The 19,146-nt window shown below is 56.5% G+C and overlaps 1 protein-coding gene across 3 annotated transcripts in view; it reads right to left on the bottom strand.

Annotated features, from left to right (window-relative positions):
* STXBP1 (syntaxin binding protein 1) overlaps nt 1-19,146 on the bottom strand; it is a 68,598-nt gene that overhangs the window by 5,376 nt on the left and 44,076 nt on the right. For 2 of the 3 annotated variants that reach the window (XM_070057122.1, XM_070057127.1), the window contains exons 9-19: nt 18,455-18,585; nt 16,766-16,873; nt 14,567-14,627; nt 13,344-13,409; nt 12,636-12,716; nt 9,670-9,808; nt 8,854-8,963; nt 7,914-8,015; nt 6,435-6,520; nt 4,090-4,244; nt 2,348-2,473 (exon numbers count right to left, since the gene is read on the bottom strand). In XM_070057122.1, the coding sequence (XP_069913223.1) occupies nt 2,364-2,473; nt 4,090-4,244; nt 6,435-6,520; nt 7,914-8,015; nt 8,854-8,963; nt 9,670-9,808; nt 12,636-12,716; nt 13,344-13,409; nt 14,567-14,627; nt 16,766-16,873; nt 18,455-18,585 (1,149 nt within the window). In that variant the 3' untranslated portion in view covers nt 2,348-2,363. The remainder of the gene's footprint in view (nt 1-2,347; nt 2,474-4,089; nt 4,245-6,434; nt 6,521-7,913; nt 8,016-8,853; nt 8,964-9,669; nt 9,809-12,635; nt 12,717-13,343; nt 13,410-14,566; nt 14,628-16,765; nt 16,874-18,454; nt 18,586-19,146) is intronic. The other variant, XM_070057125.1, reaches the window with a different exon arrangement.

The following is a 19,146-nucleotide window of genomic DNA, read 5'->3' as shown; positions in this document are numbered from 1 at the left end:
CTCCCGGCTTTGGCCTGACCCTCCCTCGACTGAGCCAGCAGATGGGAGATACTTTTCTCTCTTGGTCTCTGTCATTCTGTGATTCAAATAAATAATTAAATCTTTTCAGGAATTCATGGAAAATGTGTATTATGAAAATGCTGCGTGTGGACTTCAACAACTTTTTGTGCCCTGACTCTTAGGGCTGCCATCACTGCACAGCGGGCCGAGCTGCCTGTGACGCCAGCACCCCTCACTGAAGCGCTGGTTTGAGTCCCGGCTGCTCTGCTTCTGAGCCAGCTCCCTGCTGATGTGCCTGGAAGGCAGTGGACGAGGACCCGAGTGCTTGGGTCCCCGAAACCCGTGTGGGAGCCCCAGATGGAGTTCCTGGCACCTAGCTTTGGCCTGGCCCAGCCCCAGCTGTTGCAGCCATCTAGAAAATGAATCAGCAAATGCAAGATCTCTGTCTCTGTCCCCCCCACCTATTTTTTTTTTTAAGAAAAAAAAAAAAAAAAAGAATAAACTCACTTTTAAACTCCATTTTGCACAAACATTTTGAAGTCCCCTTGCACCTGGCAGCAAAGGCCGTCTACCACCCTGACAGGTGCACAAGGACCCCGATGCCTGCGACTGCCAACAGACCAAGATGCTTTTAAGGAATGCTTGTCTATTTTTTGAAAGATTTACTTATTTGAAAGGCAGAGTGACGGAGAAAGAGAAACAGAGACACACACAGAGAAAGACTGATCTTCCATCTGCTGGATTACTCCCCAGATGGCCTTAAGAACTAGGGCTGGCCCGGCCACAGCCAGGAGCCTGGAACTCCATCCAGGTCTTGCACTTCGGTGTGGGACCATCTTTCACTGCATTCTCAGGTGCATTGGCAGGGAGCTGGATTGGAAGTGGAGCAGCCGGGACTCAAGCCAGCACCCATGTGGGCTGCCCACCTGTTGGCCTCGCCTTCTACAGGGAGCTGAGGCCTGGGTGTGTAGAGCCAGCCCCTATCCTGTCTCACCACGCCCTGGAGCATGCCTCCACTGCCGAGAGTGAACAGAGCAGGAGATAAACAGGGTAGCCTGGTGTTGCAGAGTGCGGATGGAGCACTACCCTCCTTATATAAGCAAGCGAGCTTCCCACGGCCACTGCCCTGGGGTTCATCAGAGTGAGAGTGCTAGCACTGCACGGTCTGAGGCGCAATGGGAATCACTGTCTGAGCTCCAAGGAGCCCCGGGACCCCGCGATTCAGGGTCTTGTCAGCTATGGCCCAGAGCCGGGCCCCGCGGTCACACAGGTGCTCACAGAGGGGCAAGGCTGAAGTCCGGGTCTCTCCACACTGCTTACAGGAGACGCGTGCTCCGTGATTCACTGGGCCACGTGTGTGCGCAGGAAGACGGGGCACTTGTAGGCCCATCGTCCACAGTGCACTCCCAGTCTGGCACACAAAGTGGCCTCATCCCAGCCGCAGACGGACTCAGGCTGTGAGGGGTGCTTCGGCAGCACCAGCCGCTCACACACCTCTCGGGAGGTCCCCGGACACAGGAGGGATGGAAAAGGAGAGGCAGGAAGAGGAGGATTCTCAAGGACAGTACGGAGTCCACCAGACAGACAGCAGGGCTGGCTGACACGCTCGGTGGGGAGCCACACAGGGGTATGCGCAGGTTTGTCCTGGGCCTTCTGGCCTCGCCAAGAGGGAGAGGGCTGTGCCAGCCACGGAAGAACTGCAATGAGGGCCGTGACTGGAAGAGCAGAGCCCTGCTGGCTGTGTCTTCTGCACGGAGGCACGAGGAGGCGCCTTCCCTCTGAGACGGCAGCTCCCCAGTCCCCGGTGCTCTGTGACCCAGTCAACCCCTCGGGGTTCGTCCCTCAGAAAGTTCCAGCACCAGGAAAAGGTGCTCACACCTCCGACCCCCCCGCTCTTCCTGTCAACCCCCCAGGATCAGGGTCCAAGGGCACCTCCCCTGAAGCCTGCCTCCTTGCATGTGGCCTTCCCCGGACTGTCTGCTGGCCTCACTCTGAAGCTCCTGCACCACACCACAGCCAGGATGCCCCACATACTCTGTGGGTGCCCACAAATGCACCCTGAGCCAGCAGGTGTGGGCACCGTGCCCCAAGCACCCCTCAACTCGCAGCTCCCTCTCTGAGTGGCGTGTAGCCCAAGGCAGGAGCCTGGCGGGTTTAGGGCAGGGTTATGAAGGCAGCCTTGGACACATTTTCAATCGGTGTTAAGAACTGCAAGCATTTTCTTGTTAAAAGAAAATCAAATAAATCATAAACTCAAAAGGGAAAAAGAAAGAAAAAGAGTGACGGAATAATCAAAGAAAACCCTTCGGAGTGGAAGAGTTTCTTTTCTGTAATAAGCTGCTTTTACTTTGTTTCTTTGGCTCTCACTCCATTGTTGGAGCCTGATCCTCAAAAGATACCCTAGAGGACTCCCTGAAGTCGGGGTGTCTCAGGTCCATGAGAAATTTGGTGGGAGTAAGAATGTGAGTAGAACCTGCGGGAGAACAGAGGCCAGCTGACTGCTTGAACACAGGTGCGTTACAGGAGCATGCCAACTTAGGTCTATAGGGCGTGCAGCCGATGGGGCACGAGGAAGCAAAGGCACACGCTCTCACGCACACGCACACACGTGCGCACACGCACACAGGCAGCAAGGCGGCTGGCATGCATGAAGCAGGTGAGGCCACACGGCGGGCATCAGCTGTCTGCGCGAGGCCCCTCCGTGAACCTGCCGGGCCCCTTTCTATCCCAGGTCTCCACCTCCCGACGGGCAGCCTCGAATCAGGCCCCCAGGGAAGAGGAAGGTTTACGCCCGGAGGCCGGCTGCGCCAGCCTCTGTCCAGGGAAGCTGCGTTTGAGCTCAGAGGGCCTCTGCACGTTCATGCAGCGCAGATGCAGGCCAGGGACAAAGAGCTTTGCCACTGGGGCCCATCAACACAAAGGCAAAGGCGGTACAGGGAGGGCTGGCGACCAGACAAGGGCAGCTGAGGGAGCGTGGGGGAGGTGTGTGGTCTCCCAGCGGACCCCGGGACTGAGAAGGCAGCTGGCAGCCCCAGGGCCAGCTTGGTGAACCCTGGCGCGGCGATATGGACTGGCCCACAGAGCTCGCCCACTCGGACGGCGACTTGACTCCTCTGGATGAGAGGTATAAAACTGACCTGTCATAGAGATAGTAACTGAGCCAGGAGCTATGACTGGTAGTGGGCTTTTGGAGCAGGGTGTCAGAGAGGCCTCCCCGGCAGGGGTAGCTCATATATAAATGGCTGAGGAGCCTATCTGTCCTTAGGCCCTGGGCAGGGTGCAGCTCACACCCCTTTCCAAATGCAGCCTAAGAACCCTGGCCTCACACCTTACACAGTGTGAGTGTGTTCCCCGAGGGCAGAGCCCCGGGCCCTGAGAGCCTCCTGCCAAGCAGTGTCAAAAGGGCCCAGGGGAAGATGGGACAAAGGGGCAGGCATCCGGAGAAGGCAGGCCTCTCAGCTCTCGTCTTCTCCTACAGCCCTGAGGCAGAAGCGAGGGAACCTCCTGCTGCGCTAACCGGCTCCCATCAGTGGCTTCCCCTCTTCTGGAGAACCAATGGGAAACACCAGCAAGGGTGGCGCGTTGGGGGAACCCTTAACAGAGTCCAGCAGTGAGGCTGACGGCGTTCTGGCATTAGCCACCCACACACCATCCGTCCATCTCGGATGACAAGAGGACGGGAGCAATGATTTCCCATCATCCACTGGGCCTCTCCTAGGCCTGAGGCCCCAGGCCAGGAAACTGGCAAATCTGATCCAGGCCTGGTCCAGGCTCTTAGTGGACAACTCCATTTTTTTCAGTGAAGAAATGGTGGCCCGGACAGGCCGAGTCACCTGCTCACGGTGGCCCCACCTGGCAACAGCAGAGCATACATTTGAGCCAGAGTCTGTTGGACTCTATCACCAGGCCCCGCCCACCTCATGACGCTGCCTCCCAGCCAGAGATGAGAGACACCCTTCTCACCGCACGCCTTTGCGGGAGTACGTGTTGCCGGGGCGGTGGGGAGCTGACCGACTGCGACACTGAAGCGTGGAATGCAGTGAAGTGCGGGGAGGCGGCTCCTTCCTCTGGAAGTGCGGCCCTACTCACCTATCAGCACCTCCCACTTCCCGCTGGCTTGGGTCACCTCGTAAGCACAGCGCATCTCGTTCAGGCTCACGCCCCCAAGGATGAAAATAATGAGGCGGGGGCCACTGCGGTACTCCCCAGGGGCCTTATTCTTGTGCCAATGTCCATAGCGGGCACTGGAGAGGGAGAGGGAAAGGTGGAGGGGGAAGGGGAGAAAGAGAGGGAGGGGGAGAGAGGGAAGGGGAGAGAGGGAGGGAGAGAGAGAGGGAGAGGGAGAGATGGAGGGGGAAAGGGAGAGAGAGAGGGAGGGGGAGAGAGGGAGGGGGAGAGATGGAGGGAGAGATATAGAAAGGGAGAGGGAGAGATGGAGGGGGAAAGGGAGAGACAGAGGGAGGGGGAGAGATGGAGGGAGAGAGGGAGAGGGAGAGGGAGAGATGGAGGGGGAAAGGGAGAGAGAGAGGAAGGGAGGGCGGGAGGGGGAGAGATGGAGGAGGAAGGGGAGGGAGGGAGAGAGAGAGAGAGAGGTTAGTTACGTTTGTCCACATCACACACCCCTCCACACCCGGTGGTTTGACCACACGCTCACCGGCACACCCGTGCCGAGAACACGCCAGCATTTAGTGAGCGTGGGCTGAATTAAGCTGCGAGCCCATTTTTAAGCAGTTGGGCTACTGGCAGAGTCGCTGTGAGCGCCTGTGCCGTGACCTCGTCGCCCTCTCGGAAACACGCGGGCAGCAGCCAGCCTCGCTCGGCTCTAACACATCACGAGGTTCGCTCAGGCGTCCACTCCAGGCCATGTGTGTCTCTGAACTTGTCTGGGACACTGCTGGCAGCGGGCAGTGGGGACAAAACCTGAGGTCTGCACAGATGTGCACTGCGTGAGAGCCTCGTGTGGGCGGGGCCTCCCCACACCGCATTCCGAGAGACAGTCCTTGCTCACTGAGTCTCATGGGCGGAAGGGACAGAGGCTGCTCCGAGCTGTGCCACGATGAAGCAGAGTTCAGAGCCCTGGGGCTGAGCCCAGAGGAGGTCATGGAGCCCCGCGCAGGCAGCAAGGGTAAAAGCCTCCGGCGGAGCCAGGGGTGACGGCTCTGCAGGGGTGGAGCAGTGAGAGCAGGTTCCTTCCAGGTGAGGAAAATGGCAAAGTACAACAAAGGGAGGGGCCAGCGCTGTGGTGCAGTGGGTTAAAGCCCCAGCCTGCGGTGCAGCCACTCCATGTGGGTGCGTGGGTGCCGGTTCAAGTCCCAGCTGCTCCACTTCTGATTCAGCTCCCTGCTAATATGTCTGGGAAAGCAGCGAAGGACGGCCCAAGTCCTTGGGCCCCTGCACCCATGTGGGAGACCTGGAAGAAGCGCCTGGCTTCTGGCTTTGGATTGGCTCAGCTCCAGCAGTTGTAGCCGTTTGGGGAGTGAACCAGCAGATGGAAGATCTTTCTATCTCTACCTCTCTCTGTAACTCTCAAATAAGTAAAATAATCTTTATAAAACAAAGGGAGCCAGTCTCCTCCGGGCACTGAAATGCTCTGCCCTCCTTCCTGATGTATGCCAGCCTCAGTCACCTTCCAAATCTGGAGGGCCCAGGGGACTGTCCAGGCCCACACGGAGCCTCTCCCAGTCTGCTTCCTTGCGAAGCCATCTGTCTCCCGCTGTGGGCGCTCAGCCTGGCTGTGGCACTACTTGGCAACAAACACTCTGCCACCACCAGAGGCGATGCTAACACCACAGATGCTGGCTCAGGCCTCTGGCCCAGGCAAAGGCCAGAGCAAAGACAGGAAGAGGAGGAGTAGAGACGGGACGGGTGGGGAGGGCATGAAAAGACGGACAGAGGTGCACGGCCCAAGGATGTCAGCCCTGGGAGCTGTGCAGGGACCTGCGCCTGCGCTGCCCTCTGCAGCTCATGTGTCCACCCGCCTGGTCTCAGAAGCCACCATGGACACACATTTTGCTTATCCACTCATCAGTGGATGGGTGACGGGGCTATTCCCAAACTTGGGCTATTATGAATGCAGCTGCTGTGGACCGCTGATGTTAAACAGAGTGACTAGGGAAGGTCAGAGAAGCAGCGTTGACTAAAGACCTCAGGAGGTGAGAGGCAGGCCGCCACGTGGATGTATCTGGCGACATCATTCCAGGCTGTGAAAAGCCAGTGCAAAGGCCTGAGGCAGAGCAGGTGAAGAGGAACGAGGCCCGAGCAAAGCAGAGGGAGAAGGGCTGTGTGCAGTGGGAAGAACGCGGACTGCACTGACTGATGAGAAAGGGGGGAGGGCTCTCGGGGGTCCCAGCGCCCCACGGCAGAGCCACCACGGAGCTGACATCCAACCCGACACGGCTGTCCCTGCTGCCCCCGCCGCTGGGGATTCCACCTACCTGACAGCAGTGGTGCTGAAGGAGGCAGAGGAGCGAGTGGAGATGTAAGGGTAGTGCTTGGTGTCAAGTTTGTCCTCGATTGTATCCTAGAAAGAAGAGACAGAGGCTGTGTCCGCTGTCTGTCTGAAAGAGGCTGACGGGAACCAACGCAAGAGAACAAGTCAGTTAGCAAAAGGCGAGGCCTGGTTTGCAACAGAGCTCCTCCGTCGGCTCCCGCTGCTGGGCCTGGCGCGGTGCTCCGGCACGCCCTGTCCCTGGCTGTCACACTACCCAAGTTTGTACAGTGTGCTCTTTAGGTTGACAACGTTTCTCCTGCTTCTTTTCTGTCACCCAGGTGAGTCTCAAGGGCTGCAGCAGTCCCTAAATCCCGGCGTCTGCACTGGCGAAGGGGCCGGGCACAGGCAGCGCTCTCCCGCCCCAGTGCCTCGCCCCCCCCTTCCAAGGGCCTAATTATCTGGTGGGTGGGTTCCAGCTACCCACCTCCGCTGCCTGCAGACCCACAGTCCTTCTAACAGCTATCTCTCTTTAGAGGGTGGGGAGGACGGGGAGGAAAAGGTGGCAGAGAACAAAAGAGGGAATGAGACAGAGGGGCTGGTCCTATCTGTGGCACCAAGCAAAAATAAAATGCATTATTTTCTAGTTGTTTCATGTCTACCCATCCTTTAGGTCTACAGGTTTTAAAAATAGGAAGCTGAGTCACCCTATATATGTAAAATTATTTATTTTACTGTGCAATTCGGTGGGAGCACCTGGGCTGCTGCACACCAGCTAAGGGACTGTGGGCCAGTCCCGCCATCCTCTGCACTCAGTTCTGCCCGCCTGTCTGCAGGCAGCTTGGGCAGATCTCTGAGCCTAATCCCAAAGCTCTCGCAGTACAGGATTCTAGGCCAAATCTCTTCCCTCTGCAAGGAGGCGCTCTGTGATGTCCACCCTGACACAGACTTACAGCCAACAAACATGGCTCTCTGGCTACACACAAGGCTGTGTGTCAGAGGACAGGGCAGTCAAGGGGACAGGGTCACTGCATGAACAGACAACTGCAGACGCCGAGCCCCCCCCCCCCCCCCACGAGCTCAGACGAGCCTCCACACGGTACTGGGTGTGAGACAGGTGGGGCAGAGTACGGGAACACTGAGACCAGATGGGGACTGCGAAGAAAAGTGGAACTCAGGAGGCAAAGAACAGTGAGAACATTCCAGGCAAGGCCATGGCTTGAGCAGAAGAGCAGGAGTCTGCTTTGCTGGTGTGTGGCTGGCTTGGGAGGGGACCTGTGGGGGAAGGCAGGTGCAAGCCACAGTCACACTCCAGAGGCCTTGCCATGCCCAGCCGGGACGTGCTGTGTGGCGTCACCACAGCCCTTGGTGAAATCCTCAAGGGGAGAACCTGCAGGTGTCATTGCCACCTGAGGGCAGGTGAATTGGGGTGCACCTGGGCACCCAGGGAGGAGCCATGGCCTGGCTCCCTCCCCCACCAACTGACCTCCATGATGTCTTTAATAATCGGGGTCCATCGTGAGAGCTGGTAGGTCTGCTCACTGATGCGCTCCTTCCGCTCGGGCTTGCTCCTGCGGCGCAATGTGGACTGAAAGGAAACACACACACACAGTTAGACGCTGCGTCAGGGCCTCCTGGGCCATGCTGACCCCTGCCGCCTCTGGGAACTCTCCCAAGGACCCCTGCGATGTCAGCCCTGGAAAACACGAGCTAAGGGGGTGGCTGCCTCTGAACAGCCCCGAATGTCCTGGGTTTAGGAACCTGGAGCAAACTTGATTCTTAATGAAAAACGACAAATGTGGGTCAAATAGTAACAAGAGTTCCCTTTCCAAAAAAATGAAAAAAAATCTGAGGAGTTAAAAAAAGCAGTTTGCTGTTTATTATAGGGGAAAATACTACTTTAGGGGCGACTTATTCCTCGATTTCATTTCAACTGCACAGGCTGCACTGAATCACTGCTGTTATCAGCTGGATCCCTCTGGAGGACAAGGCTCTAAGTCAAATTCCTGCCAGTTAGGGGCCTACGGTTGGTGGCAAAGGAAGGAGCTTCTGTCTTCACCGTCCCACAGGGAGTCTGTGGTTAGCTCACTGTGGACAGGAGCACACAGGTCGCGGCAGAGGGTTCTCGAAGGGCCCTGGAGGCTCGGCCCTGCCCAGCCTCCCCCAGAGCACATCGTGTGGTCTGGCCCCCCAGACAACCTGCCTGACTGGGTCCTGGACAGCTCCATGCAGAAAGCTCAGGGGTGGCAAACCCACCTGCCTCGACCTGTTCCCAACTGGACCAGGACTGTGTGCATCCACGTGCCTCTCTCTGATTTCACCTGTCCTCTCTCAGTGCTGGGTGCTGTGTGCTGGTCAGTGAGGGCAGGAGTAGCAGGACATGCAGCACCCCTCCCGGCCCTCCCACCCACACAGCCAGCCCTCACGTCAGTGACAATGGGCACGCCCAGGTGCGCCATGTTGGTGATGATCTCGCTGTCGTCCGGGGGGATCTGGGCGTGCTGGATCAGCTTGTTGAGGTTCTCCTCAGTGATACCTGTGAGCACGAGACACTGCCACCAGACCCCACCCCACATCACAGCTCCTGTGCAAGCGGGTGGCCACCTCCCCCATCCTCGCACTCAGTGGACTCATCGTTCACCCGTCAACCTGCCTTGAGGCAAGGAGGAAGCAAGGGCTCCAGTTCTGCTCAGGCCACTCTGTCCTGTGATGACCATTAGCAACTGCCTCCTGCAGCTGCAAGTTCACCTGTGCCCCACTGCTCACCAGCCCTGCCCACCCCGCCCTGTGTCAGTTTAGGTCGCACAAGAGCACCTCACTACCATCTTTTACACGGTGGGTGCTCCTGGACAACGGATGGGTAGACCTCAGTGCTTTAAATGCAGAAACTACAAACGTGCTATAAGTTAGGGTAGGTTACGCCTCCGTGTCAGAGTGCCCGGGATGCAGCCCTAGGTGGAGACTCCACTTCCAATCCAGCTTCCCGCTAATGCACCCGGGAGCAGCAGGTGATGGCCCAAGTACTTGGGTCCCTGCCACCATGTGGGAGACCCAGCTGGAGTTCCTGGCTGCTGGCCCAGCCCTGGCGCCTTCTGTGCTCACCCCATTCGCAGACTCGACAGTCCGCCCCCGAGAGGTCCTGCATTTCCCAGAACAGGAGGAGCCCCTGGGATCTCCATTCTCCTCCCCTTGCACACCTCTCAGACGACTCCCCGCCCTCTCCCCTCTCCCGCCATTCCTACCATTCTTCAAGAAGATGTACAGGAGGATGATGCGGATTTTGTCGTAAGTGCTGACGTTTGCGTCCAGCAGAATGGGGACGATGGCTCTCATGGGGTCCTTGATCTTCTCCCCCTCGGCATCTGTGCCCATGGCCAGGTCCTGTAGGAAACACCCCTGTTGGCCCTATTTCTGGTGACAGTGGCTCTTAGAAAATTCATGATCCATAAACATCTGGAATTGAGGCCAGCACTGTGGCACAGTAGGTTAATCCTCCGCCTGTGGCACCGGCATCCCGTATGGGTACCAGTTCTAGTCCCGGCTGCTCCTCTTCTCTGCTATGGCCTGGGAAAGCCGTAGCAGATGGCACAAGTGCTTGGGCCCCTGCATCTGCATGGGAGACCAGGAAGAAGCTCCCGGCTCCTGGCTTCAGATCAGCGCAGCTCCAGCCGATATGGCCATTTGGGGAGTGAACAAATGGAAGGAAGACCTTTCTGTCTGTCTCTCTCACTGTCTGTAACTCTACCTCTCAAATAAATAAATAAAATCTTAAAAAAAAAAAAAGAGTCTGGGATTTTTGCTTGGCCGAGAGGGTAGTAACAGGTGCTGCTCTCTAGGCACATGGCAGTCGGCAGGAGTGCTTGCGGCTCCACTTCCTACTGCAACAGTGGGCACAGGTGAAAGCCCAGGCTGCCATTTTCCAACCAGAAACCAGACACCTGCCATCCTGCTCCCTGCAGGTGAGGGTCAGTGTGCCTGTGCCAGCTCCTCAGGGAGACTCTGGCTTGTAGTCCCCTGGGGGTACAAGGCTGTGCTCAAGGGTCAGGGCTTAAAAGCACACACTTCACGTGGCTAGATTCTTTTCACTCTGCTTTCCTTGGCATGAACAGCCTTGATATTTTGAGTCCTAAGTACTCCATGGTTTTAGTCTGATTTTCATCTATTTGACAAGGGGGGAGGGGGGAAAGGCTCCTAAACTTGTAAATAAGAATTCCAGGAGATGGAGGAGGAAATGAAGGAGACTGAAAGGAGCACAACCGCCCGGCCCTACTTCACGCCTCAGGCCAGACGTGGGTCCGAGTGGGCAGCAGGCTGGTCCAGCAAACCAGGAACCCTTCATTCTTGTGCCCAGGGACCCATGGCTACAACCAGGATCCTCTGCAGGTCCTACGAGTTGGCTGGGGAAGCCTATTGCTCACAAGGCCCCAGGAGCACACACTTTATGAGCTCAAGTTCACGGCCTTTCCTGGGTCTAGGGGAAGCTGACATTTCCCATGGGCCCTTTCGCCTCTTGGTCCTACACCAGCCTGGACAGCACAGATTCTGACAGCAGTTCCAGCACAGCTTTGAGCGCGCCCAAGGAATGTCAGGCTTCTGGAGTCTGATCTCCACCTGCATCCCTACTCACTCAGGTGCCCTTTCGCTCAGAGAGGACATGCTCGCCAGGATCGTCTGTAACCAACCGAGGTTAGCAGGGCTCCTTCCCTGGCAACACAGCAACACAGAGCAGGGCCTGCAAACCTACACGGAGGCTGCCCACGAAGCCAGAGCTTCAGTCTTAGCTTCACACTGAAAACGGAGTTTTCTCCTGTGAGAAAACCACAAGCCCGAGAACAGGGTTTTCCTGTGAAAAGGGACTCTGCTGAGGCTTCGGGAGCTTGGACGCCCTCTCCCCCCTCAGAAGCTGGCCCGTGCTTTAGCATGCTGTCATACTAAAAGGATGGAGGGCCAGGATGAGGGATTCCACACAACACCCTGAAAAACGTGCCAGCAATGTGCAAAAGCAGATGAGGAAAACAAAGGAGAGACCAACAGGCACCTCAAACACATTAGGGACAGGGACAGAGCTCCAATCCCAAACCCCCAACTTCCGGTGCTAAGTGTGAAGGAGGCCTAGGGAGCGTGTCCGACCCCTGGGCACTATCCCCTCCTGGCCCAAGTCTGTACAGCTGCTCTGGCCACAGCAGGAGGAGAATATTCGGCACATAGAATTCAGCCAGCCCTCTGGGTGTAAGCTTCAGAACTCCCCACATCCCTCTCTGGGCGCACCTGGGAAATCAGACTTTGGGAAAACTCAGCCCGTGCAGCATTCACACCAGCCTAGTCCCCACCACCCCGAGCGGCACTGCACAGGCTCCAGAGGGTTGAGATCACGTGGTACAGCAGGCTCTCCTGTCTCTATTTCCTGTGACTCTGCAGGGCAGTCAAGGTCAGGTGTCCGAATATGACTGGGGGAAGGGGTGGTAGGTGTTGTGGCACAGTGTGTTAAGGCAACACTTGCAACGCCCACATTCCCTCCTAGAGTTCCAGTTTGTAACCCCAGCACCCCCACTTCCCATCCAGCATCCTGCCAATCTGCGTCCCGGGAGGTAGCACGTGATGGTGCAAGTGCTTGGGCCCCTCCCTCCCACGTGGGAGGCCCGGAGGAGCTTCAGCCTGACCCAGCCATGGCTGTGGCAGGCACCTGGGGAGTGAACCAGCAGGTGCAAGGTGTCTCTCTCTCTCTCTCTCTCTCTCTCTCTCTGTTGCTCTGCCTTTTAAGTAGATGAGAATCAGTAGGTAAATTAACATTAAAACGAATGTGACTGGGTTACCAGGCACAGCAGAATTGCCACAGCAAAAGGAGAAGGTGAGGGGTGGGCACTGTGGCGCAGTGGGTTAAAGCCCTGCCTGCAGTGCCGGCATCCCATAAGGGCACCAATTCAAGTCCCGGCTGCTCTTCTTCTAGTCCAGCTCTCTGTTATGGCCTGGAAAAGCAGTGGAAGTCGGCCCAAGTCCCTGGGTCCCTGCACCCATGTGAGAGACCCGGAAGAAGCTCCTGGCTCCTGGCTTCAGATCGGCCCAGCTCCGGCCATGCAGACATTTGGGGAGTTAACCAGCAGATGGAAGATCTCTCTTTCTCTCTGCTTCTCTCCCTCTGCAACACTGCCTTTCAAATAATAAAATAAATCTTAAAAAAAAAAAAAGAAGGCGGCGGCGGAAGTCCTACCTGCTCCACTCGGCAGAGTTTATCTACGGTGCCTTGGTAGTGCTTCATGCAGTCCTCAGCAAGGTGCAGGTGGGTTGAATACTAGGGAAAAGTGCAACAGAGGTGGCTGTCAAGGAATTCCTCACGGATTCATGCAGCATCTACTGAGCACCTACTGCATACAGAACACTGTACTAGTGCTGAGAAGTGTCTGGGCTCGGGAAGGAGATTAAACATGTCAAAGCAGGCACACGCGCACCCCAAGGGAGAAAACGTTCCATCTCAGGAGAAGGCCAAACCACATTCTGAAAGAATGGAGAGGAAGGAGAAGTCCTTTTAGGGGCGGCTGGGTGGGGAACTCTGTGTGGGAGCGGGACCCAGTGACTTGTCTCTCACAAAGCTGTGGGGGAAGGGAAGGCGCGTGGTGCCCAAGGTGGGGACATGAACGGCGTGGTGACCTCCTGCCCCTCCCCAGCTCACTCGCTCTGAGGAAGCCATGGCCATGCCATGAGGACACTCCAGCAGCCCTGCAGAGGGGCCTCCCACCAACAGCGGGGAACAGCAGAATGAGTGACAGGAAAAGAGAAAGTGACGGGAAAACTGACGGCCTGTCCACACGCTCATTCTTTCTTCCTAATGAAGTTCAGGGGACCACAGATCCGGGTCGACGGCGCGGCTGCGGCAGTGGGGCCGGCAGTGCCCGTCGCTGTCACTCATGACGCGCCACACCTTGCTGAGCTCCTTCTGGTACTGCGGCATCTTCTTCAGCATCTGGGACAGGTCCCGCATGGTGGTCTGCAAGGCAAACGGAAGGCCCTGACAGGCGTCGCACGGCGGCAGGCCCAGCGCCGAGCACCAGCCGGCACCGCCCGTGCCGCGTGCACGCTCTGCCAGTCGACCTGAGTCTGGTAAGCACAAGGTCGCGTGTGTTTAGATTTCCAGGCCTCGGTCTCAGAGAGTCACGGTGTAAACGCATGATCTTCAGGTGGGGCACTGACTCGGGGGGTCTGGCAGTCACGCTTTATTCTAGGCTCACTGGACCAGGGAGTTACTGAGAACGAGGTTCTTGTCAAGAAGAAAGCATTTTCCTCTACACTCCGCCTCTCTGCACACCTGGCTCAGGCAGTCACGGTGCTGCGCTTCATCCCATCATAGCAGAGAAGGTGCAGCCGTGCAGACGGCAGGAAGCCAAGAGGGCTACAGAAGGCCGCACTCCGTATCCTGACAGGCGGGTCTGTGGGTCTCACACACGCACACACACACACACACACACACACACCAAGCATTGCTGGATGCAGGGCGCACACACACACACACACACACCCTATTCTGTTGTCTCGGCCCGGGCCTGGCCCCCTTCCTAATTAGGTGCCTCTGCTTTGTGTACCCACCCCACCCGATGAGCCTCTGAAATAGCGGGAACCCAGCCTATGGGAATGGCTACTCTGCCTGGCTTCTGTGCTACACGTTAAGCTCCACGGAGGGGCACCTGTTTGGCCCAGCAGTGGGCACCCACGTCCCACACTGGAGGGACTGGGTTCAGTCTGCTGCCAGCTCCTAAGTCCAGCTTCCTGTGAATGCAGACCTGGAAGGCAGCAAGTAATGGCTCAAGCAGCCGTCTTCCTGCCATCCTCGTGGGGGACCCAGCTCGAGTCCCTGCCTCCTGGTTCTGGCCTCAGTCAAGCCCTGGCCTGCGTGGCCTTGAACCAGCAACTGTGATCTCTCATGGTTCTTCTGGCTTAAAAAAATGAGTCAAAACAGTAACCGTCAGAGAAACAAAAAATTCTATAAAGTAAGTTGGGAGCTCCGCATCAGAGTCTTCAATGTAAAAGCAAGACAAAATGGCGTTAACTGAAGAGAGGACTATGACCTGAGACTCACTAGCTGTGTGGCAAGGAGGCACGTGCCCTGTCCCAGGTGTAGACAGGGCGCTGAACACCGGCGTGACTCACCTTCTCTCCAGTGTTCATCCTCTTGCTGGAGGAGAAGTCTTTCAGAGACCGGGTGACCTCCCTGCAAGACGAAGGAGGCAGCTAAGTTTCACAGCGACCCCGAGGGCCCTCAGGGGCTGGAGCCGCGCACTCCTCTTCCTCTGGGAGTGCGTGGCCACTTCTCCTGCCGGGAAGGGACGCTTTTAGAGTGATTTCCTAGGCGAGGTGAGACATCATTTTGGAACATTCTCAGCTGGGGGTCTCCAGAATGGGGTGTACTGGCGGCTCCATGAGCAGAGAGGAGAAAATGTGAGGACCTCTCTATGCTGATTTCACCTCATCCTTTTCAAATTAATCTTGAAAAATAAACACCTCTGTTGTAAAATCCACATGCTAATACAAGGCAGGTGTTTAACTCACAACAAATGTTATTGCTGGAAGTGTGGGTTCATGCATCTTAAGGCTGAGCAGTCAGAGTCTGGAGACCACTCCTCCACACTGCCCAGGGCAGCACCACTCACTCAGACGTCCTTAACTTCCCAAGGACAGGGCAGCTCCTGTAGCAGATTGTGTCTTTCGGAATCGGCAGGCCTGCTAGAACCAGTTCTTAGAAACATTCTGAGGGGCTGGCGCTGTGGCTCACTAGGTTAATCCTCCGCCTGCGGTGCCAGCATCCCATATGGGTGCTGGGTTCTAGTCCCGGTTGCCCCTCTTCCAGGCCAGCTCTCTGCTGTGGCCCGGGGGTGCAGTGGAGGATGGCCCAAGTGCTTGGGCCCTGCACCCCATGGGAGACCAGGAGAAGCACCTGGCTCCTGGCTTTGAATTGGAGCAGCTCCGGCTGTAGTGGCCATTTTGGGGGTGAACCAATGGAAGGAAGACCTTTCTCTCTGTCTGTCTCTCACTGTCTATAATTCTGTCAAATTTTAAAAAAATTAAAAAAAAAAAGAAACATTCTGAAACATTTTCAGGGCAAGGTGCCTGACATCAGCTCTTGCTCAGAACCTGCAGGTGAGCCGAAAGGGAGACTGCGGCGACAGTGTACACAGTGGTTCTAGCTCTTTCGGGGATGAACTGCTTATTATTATCATTGTGATTACAGAACGCTTTGGTTGTTGATTTTAAATTTATATGAGACAGAGAGCTCCTATCCATTGGTTCCTCCCCAAATGCCTGCATCAGCCAGGACTGGGCCAGGCCAAAGGTTCAAAACTCAACCCAGGTTTCCCATTTGAGTGGCAGAAACCCAATTACTTCAGCCATCACCACTCCCTCCGGGATATGCAAGCAGGAAGCTGGAGCCAGGAAGGCAGCTGGGAATCAAACCCGGGCACTCTGCTACGAGACGCAGGTGTGTCACCCAGCATCTGGTTGCTAGGCCAAATGCCTGGCCCCAGAATGACCAACATTCAAATGTTTAATGTTTATAAAGCATTTTTCTGAGAGGGGTATGAATTCTTTCCAAGAATCTTAAAAGCAACCCTTATACCAAATGGACTTTCTGACTCCATGAAATCAGGGTAGCTCAGTGAACAGAGAATTTACCATCCTTGGTTAGCATCCTGCTGACTTCGCCAAGGCAGTGGACTCCCCACTGGTGAGCTCTTTCCCTTGCCTGGGTGGTGTCCCCCGTGTCCGTGGGGAGAAAGCCCGCCTGGGGAGCGGGGGGCTCTTACTGGGACACCTTGGCGATGTGCCTTCCCCTGCCCGGTGGTGTCCCCCGTGTCCGTGGGGAGAAAGCCCGCCTGGGGAGCGGGGGGCTCTTACTGGGACACCTTGGCGATGTGCCTTCCCCTGCCCGGGTGTGTCCCCCGTGTCCGTGGGGAGAAAGCCCGCCTGGGGGAGCGGGGCCTCTTACTGGGACACCTCGGCGATGTGCCTTCCCCTGCCCGGGTGGTGTCCCCCGTGTCCGTGGGGAGAAAGCCCGCCTGGGGAGCGGGGGCCTCTTACTGGGACACCTGGGCGATGTGCCTTCCCCTGCCCGGGTGGTGTCCCCCGTGTCCGGGGGGAGAAAGCCCGCCTGGGGAGCGGGGGCCTCTTACTGGACACCTGGGTGATGTGCCTTCCCCTGCCCGGGTGGTGTCCCCCGTGTCCGGGGGGAGAAAGCCCGCCTGGGGAGCGGGGCCTCTTACTGGGACACCTTGGTGATGTGCCTTCCCCTGCCTGGGTGGTGTCCCCCGTGTCCGGGGGGAGAAAGCCCGCCTGGGGAGCGGGGGCTCTTACTGGGACACCTCGGCGATGTGTTTGTGGCGCAGTGCGATCCACAGGTCGTCGTCCTCATCCAGGAGCACCTCCTTCACCCGCGCCTCTCCGATGCCGCTCGTCTCGTACCTGGGGAGGGAAGACTCGGCTGAGTGCTGTCCCCACAGTGCCATCACTGCTGGGCTGACACAGCCGCTCAGGCTGAGCGCTGTCCCCACAGTGCCATCACTGCTGGGCTGACACAGCCGCTCCCAGTGGTCACATGAGTGACTTGCTCAGGTCGGCTGCACGGCACACACGCAGCTGTAACTCCTCGGGCTCTGTTTTAAAATATGTAGGGCTGGCTGACAGGAGCTCTACCCGGTTTGGGGCATGGAGTCAGGTCGCACGTGGGTTTAGAGTTAACGGGAAAGTCAAAGCTCAGATCTGTCACACTCTGCGGAAGGACTTGGATCCCAACCCCCCCAAGCGTGTGGGGCCTAAACAGCTCGAGGCAGATGCACGCAGCAGGCCCTCCGCTCACTGTTACAGGCGACGTCAAGAACAGCTGGAGGAAGCAGGGTTCCAGGTACCGCAGGGAGAGAAGAGCAGACATTCATGCATAGGTTTAGAAGCTTCATTCTGAAACCACTCTATCTTCAGGATTCATGTTATAAAAGAAATGCATGAGGGGACCTGCGTTGTGGCACAGTGGGTTAAGCTGCCACTTGCAACGCTGGCAGCCCTTCTCAGAGCACTGGCTCAAGTTCCAACTATTCTGCTTCCCATCCTGCTTCCTGCTAATGCACCTGAGAAGGCAGTGGATGGGCCCTGCTATCGATGTGGGAGACCAGGATGGCGTTCCCGGCTCTCGGCCCAGAGACGGCTGTTGTGGATATCTGGGGAGTGAACCAGCAGGTGGAAGATCTCTCTGTCTTCCAAATAAATATTTTTTAAAAATGGCATGAAGGTGATGCTTTCATACACAGAAAAATCAGTTTTTAGAAGCTGTGTTTCTCAAGACTGTTACCAAAAAAGTGCTTGTTTTAAATTGTACTTATGAGAGAGAGAGAGAGAGAGAGAGAGAGAGAGAGAGAATCTCCCATCTCCTGGTTCATTCTCCAAATGTGTGCAACAAGTGGGATTGGGCCAGGGTCAAAGCCAGGGGTCAGTAACTCAATCTGGGTCTCCCGTGTGACTATGAGAGATAAAACTACTTGGGCCACCACCACTGCCTCCCAGGGCCTGCATTAGCAGGAAGCTGGCGTCAGGAGCTGGAGTTGGGAATTTAACACATCAGGTATTGTGATGTCGGAAGAGGTGTCTTAACTGCTAGGCCAAATGCTTGTTCCAAAAGAAATGTTTTTAATGAAGAAAATAGCTCCACTATACAGAAAGTTCAGGAAGAAACTCTTGTTAATCAACTTTATATATCATGATCTATAATTAGTAAGTTTCAAGTCTGTTTACGTGTGTTAAAATATTGCACTGTACTCTACATAAACTGGTGTTATTAATCAACTCTGAACAGGCACACACAGAGCAGACTACTGCGAGTTGTGACAACAGCTCTGAAGTTCCCGTCCTCCTGTAACTGGGACATGCCTGGAGATGCCACGTGAGCTGGGAAGCAGAGTTCACGGGAACATGTGTACGACAAATGTCCTTCTAGAAGTGGCTGAGTTTGCCTGCAGGGCCACGGTCCCTTCGAGCCTGTGGCCTTGTACTCACTTGTACACGTCATTCTCAATAGGCAGCAGGTCGTAACTCATAGCCTGGAAGGTCAGCTCGTGAAGCACAGGCGAGCTGGGGTCAAAGCCGCGGTCCAGGATCAGGAGCTGGGAGCGCGCCTTGTCCGGGCCCTGGTAGGAAACAGGCACTCGGATTCTCAACCCAGCAGAGGCCCTCTTATAAAAGGGGCAGCAATAAATGAACTCTGGATCTACGAGATAGCACTGAGGCTAACAGCAGGAAATCCCATGTGAGGCTCCAATGCTTCCATTTCATGAGGAGGGTCTCTGGCAGCAGGTCTGAAACTGGCTGGGGTTGAAGTGAGTTCACGTGGGAATGCACCCCCTGTGTCCAGCTACAGGGTGACCAAGCGCCCAGCATGCCTGACCGAGGACTTCGAGCTTTAAGTCCGAGGCAGTGATGGCATGTAGTGGTGGCTACATGAATGTATGCACAGAACTTTACACACAGAGTACACATAAAACCGATAAAGTCGGAGTAAGGGCTGGAGGTTGTAGCAAGGTCGGCTTTCTGGTTTTGCATGGCAGCACTGAAGATTTCCCAGGATACGCTCAGTGCTGAAACAGGGAAAGCTCTACCAAACAGAAACAAGTCGGCCACCCTGGGTCTGCTGAGCGCACCTGCTGCCCTGCCCAAGGGCTTCGGGCATTTCACCAGAGGCCGCTACGAGG

The sequence above is a fragment of the Oryctolagus cuniculus genome, chromosome 1 (assembly GCF_964237555.1).
Source record: "Oryctolagus cuniculus chromosome 1, mOryCun1.1, whole genome shotgun sequence".
Lineage (NCBI taxonomy): Eukaryota > Metazoa > Chordata > Mammalia > Lagomorpha > Leporidae > Oryctolagus > Oryctolagus cuniculus.
Note: the sequence above shows the minus strand (reverse complement) of the source record. Positions and strands in the feature narration are given on the sequence as shown.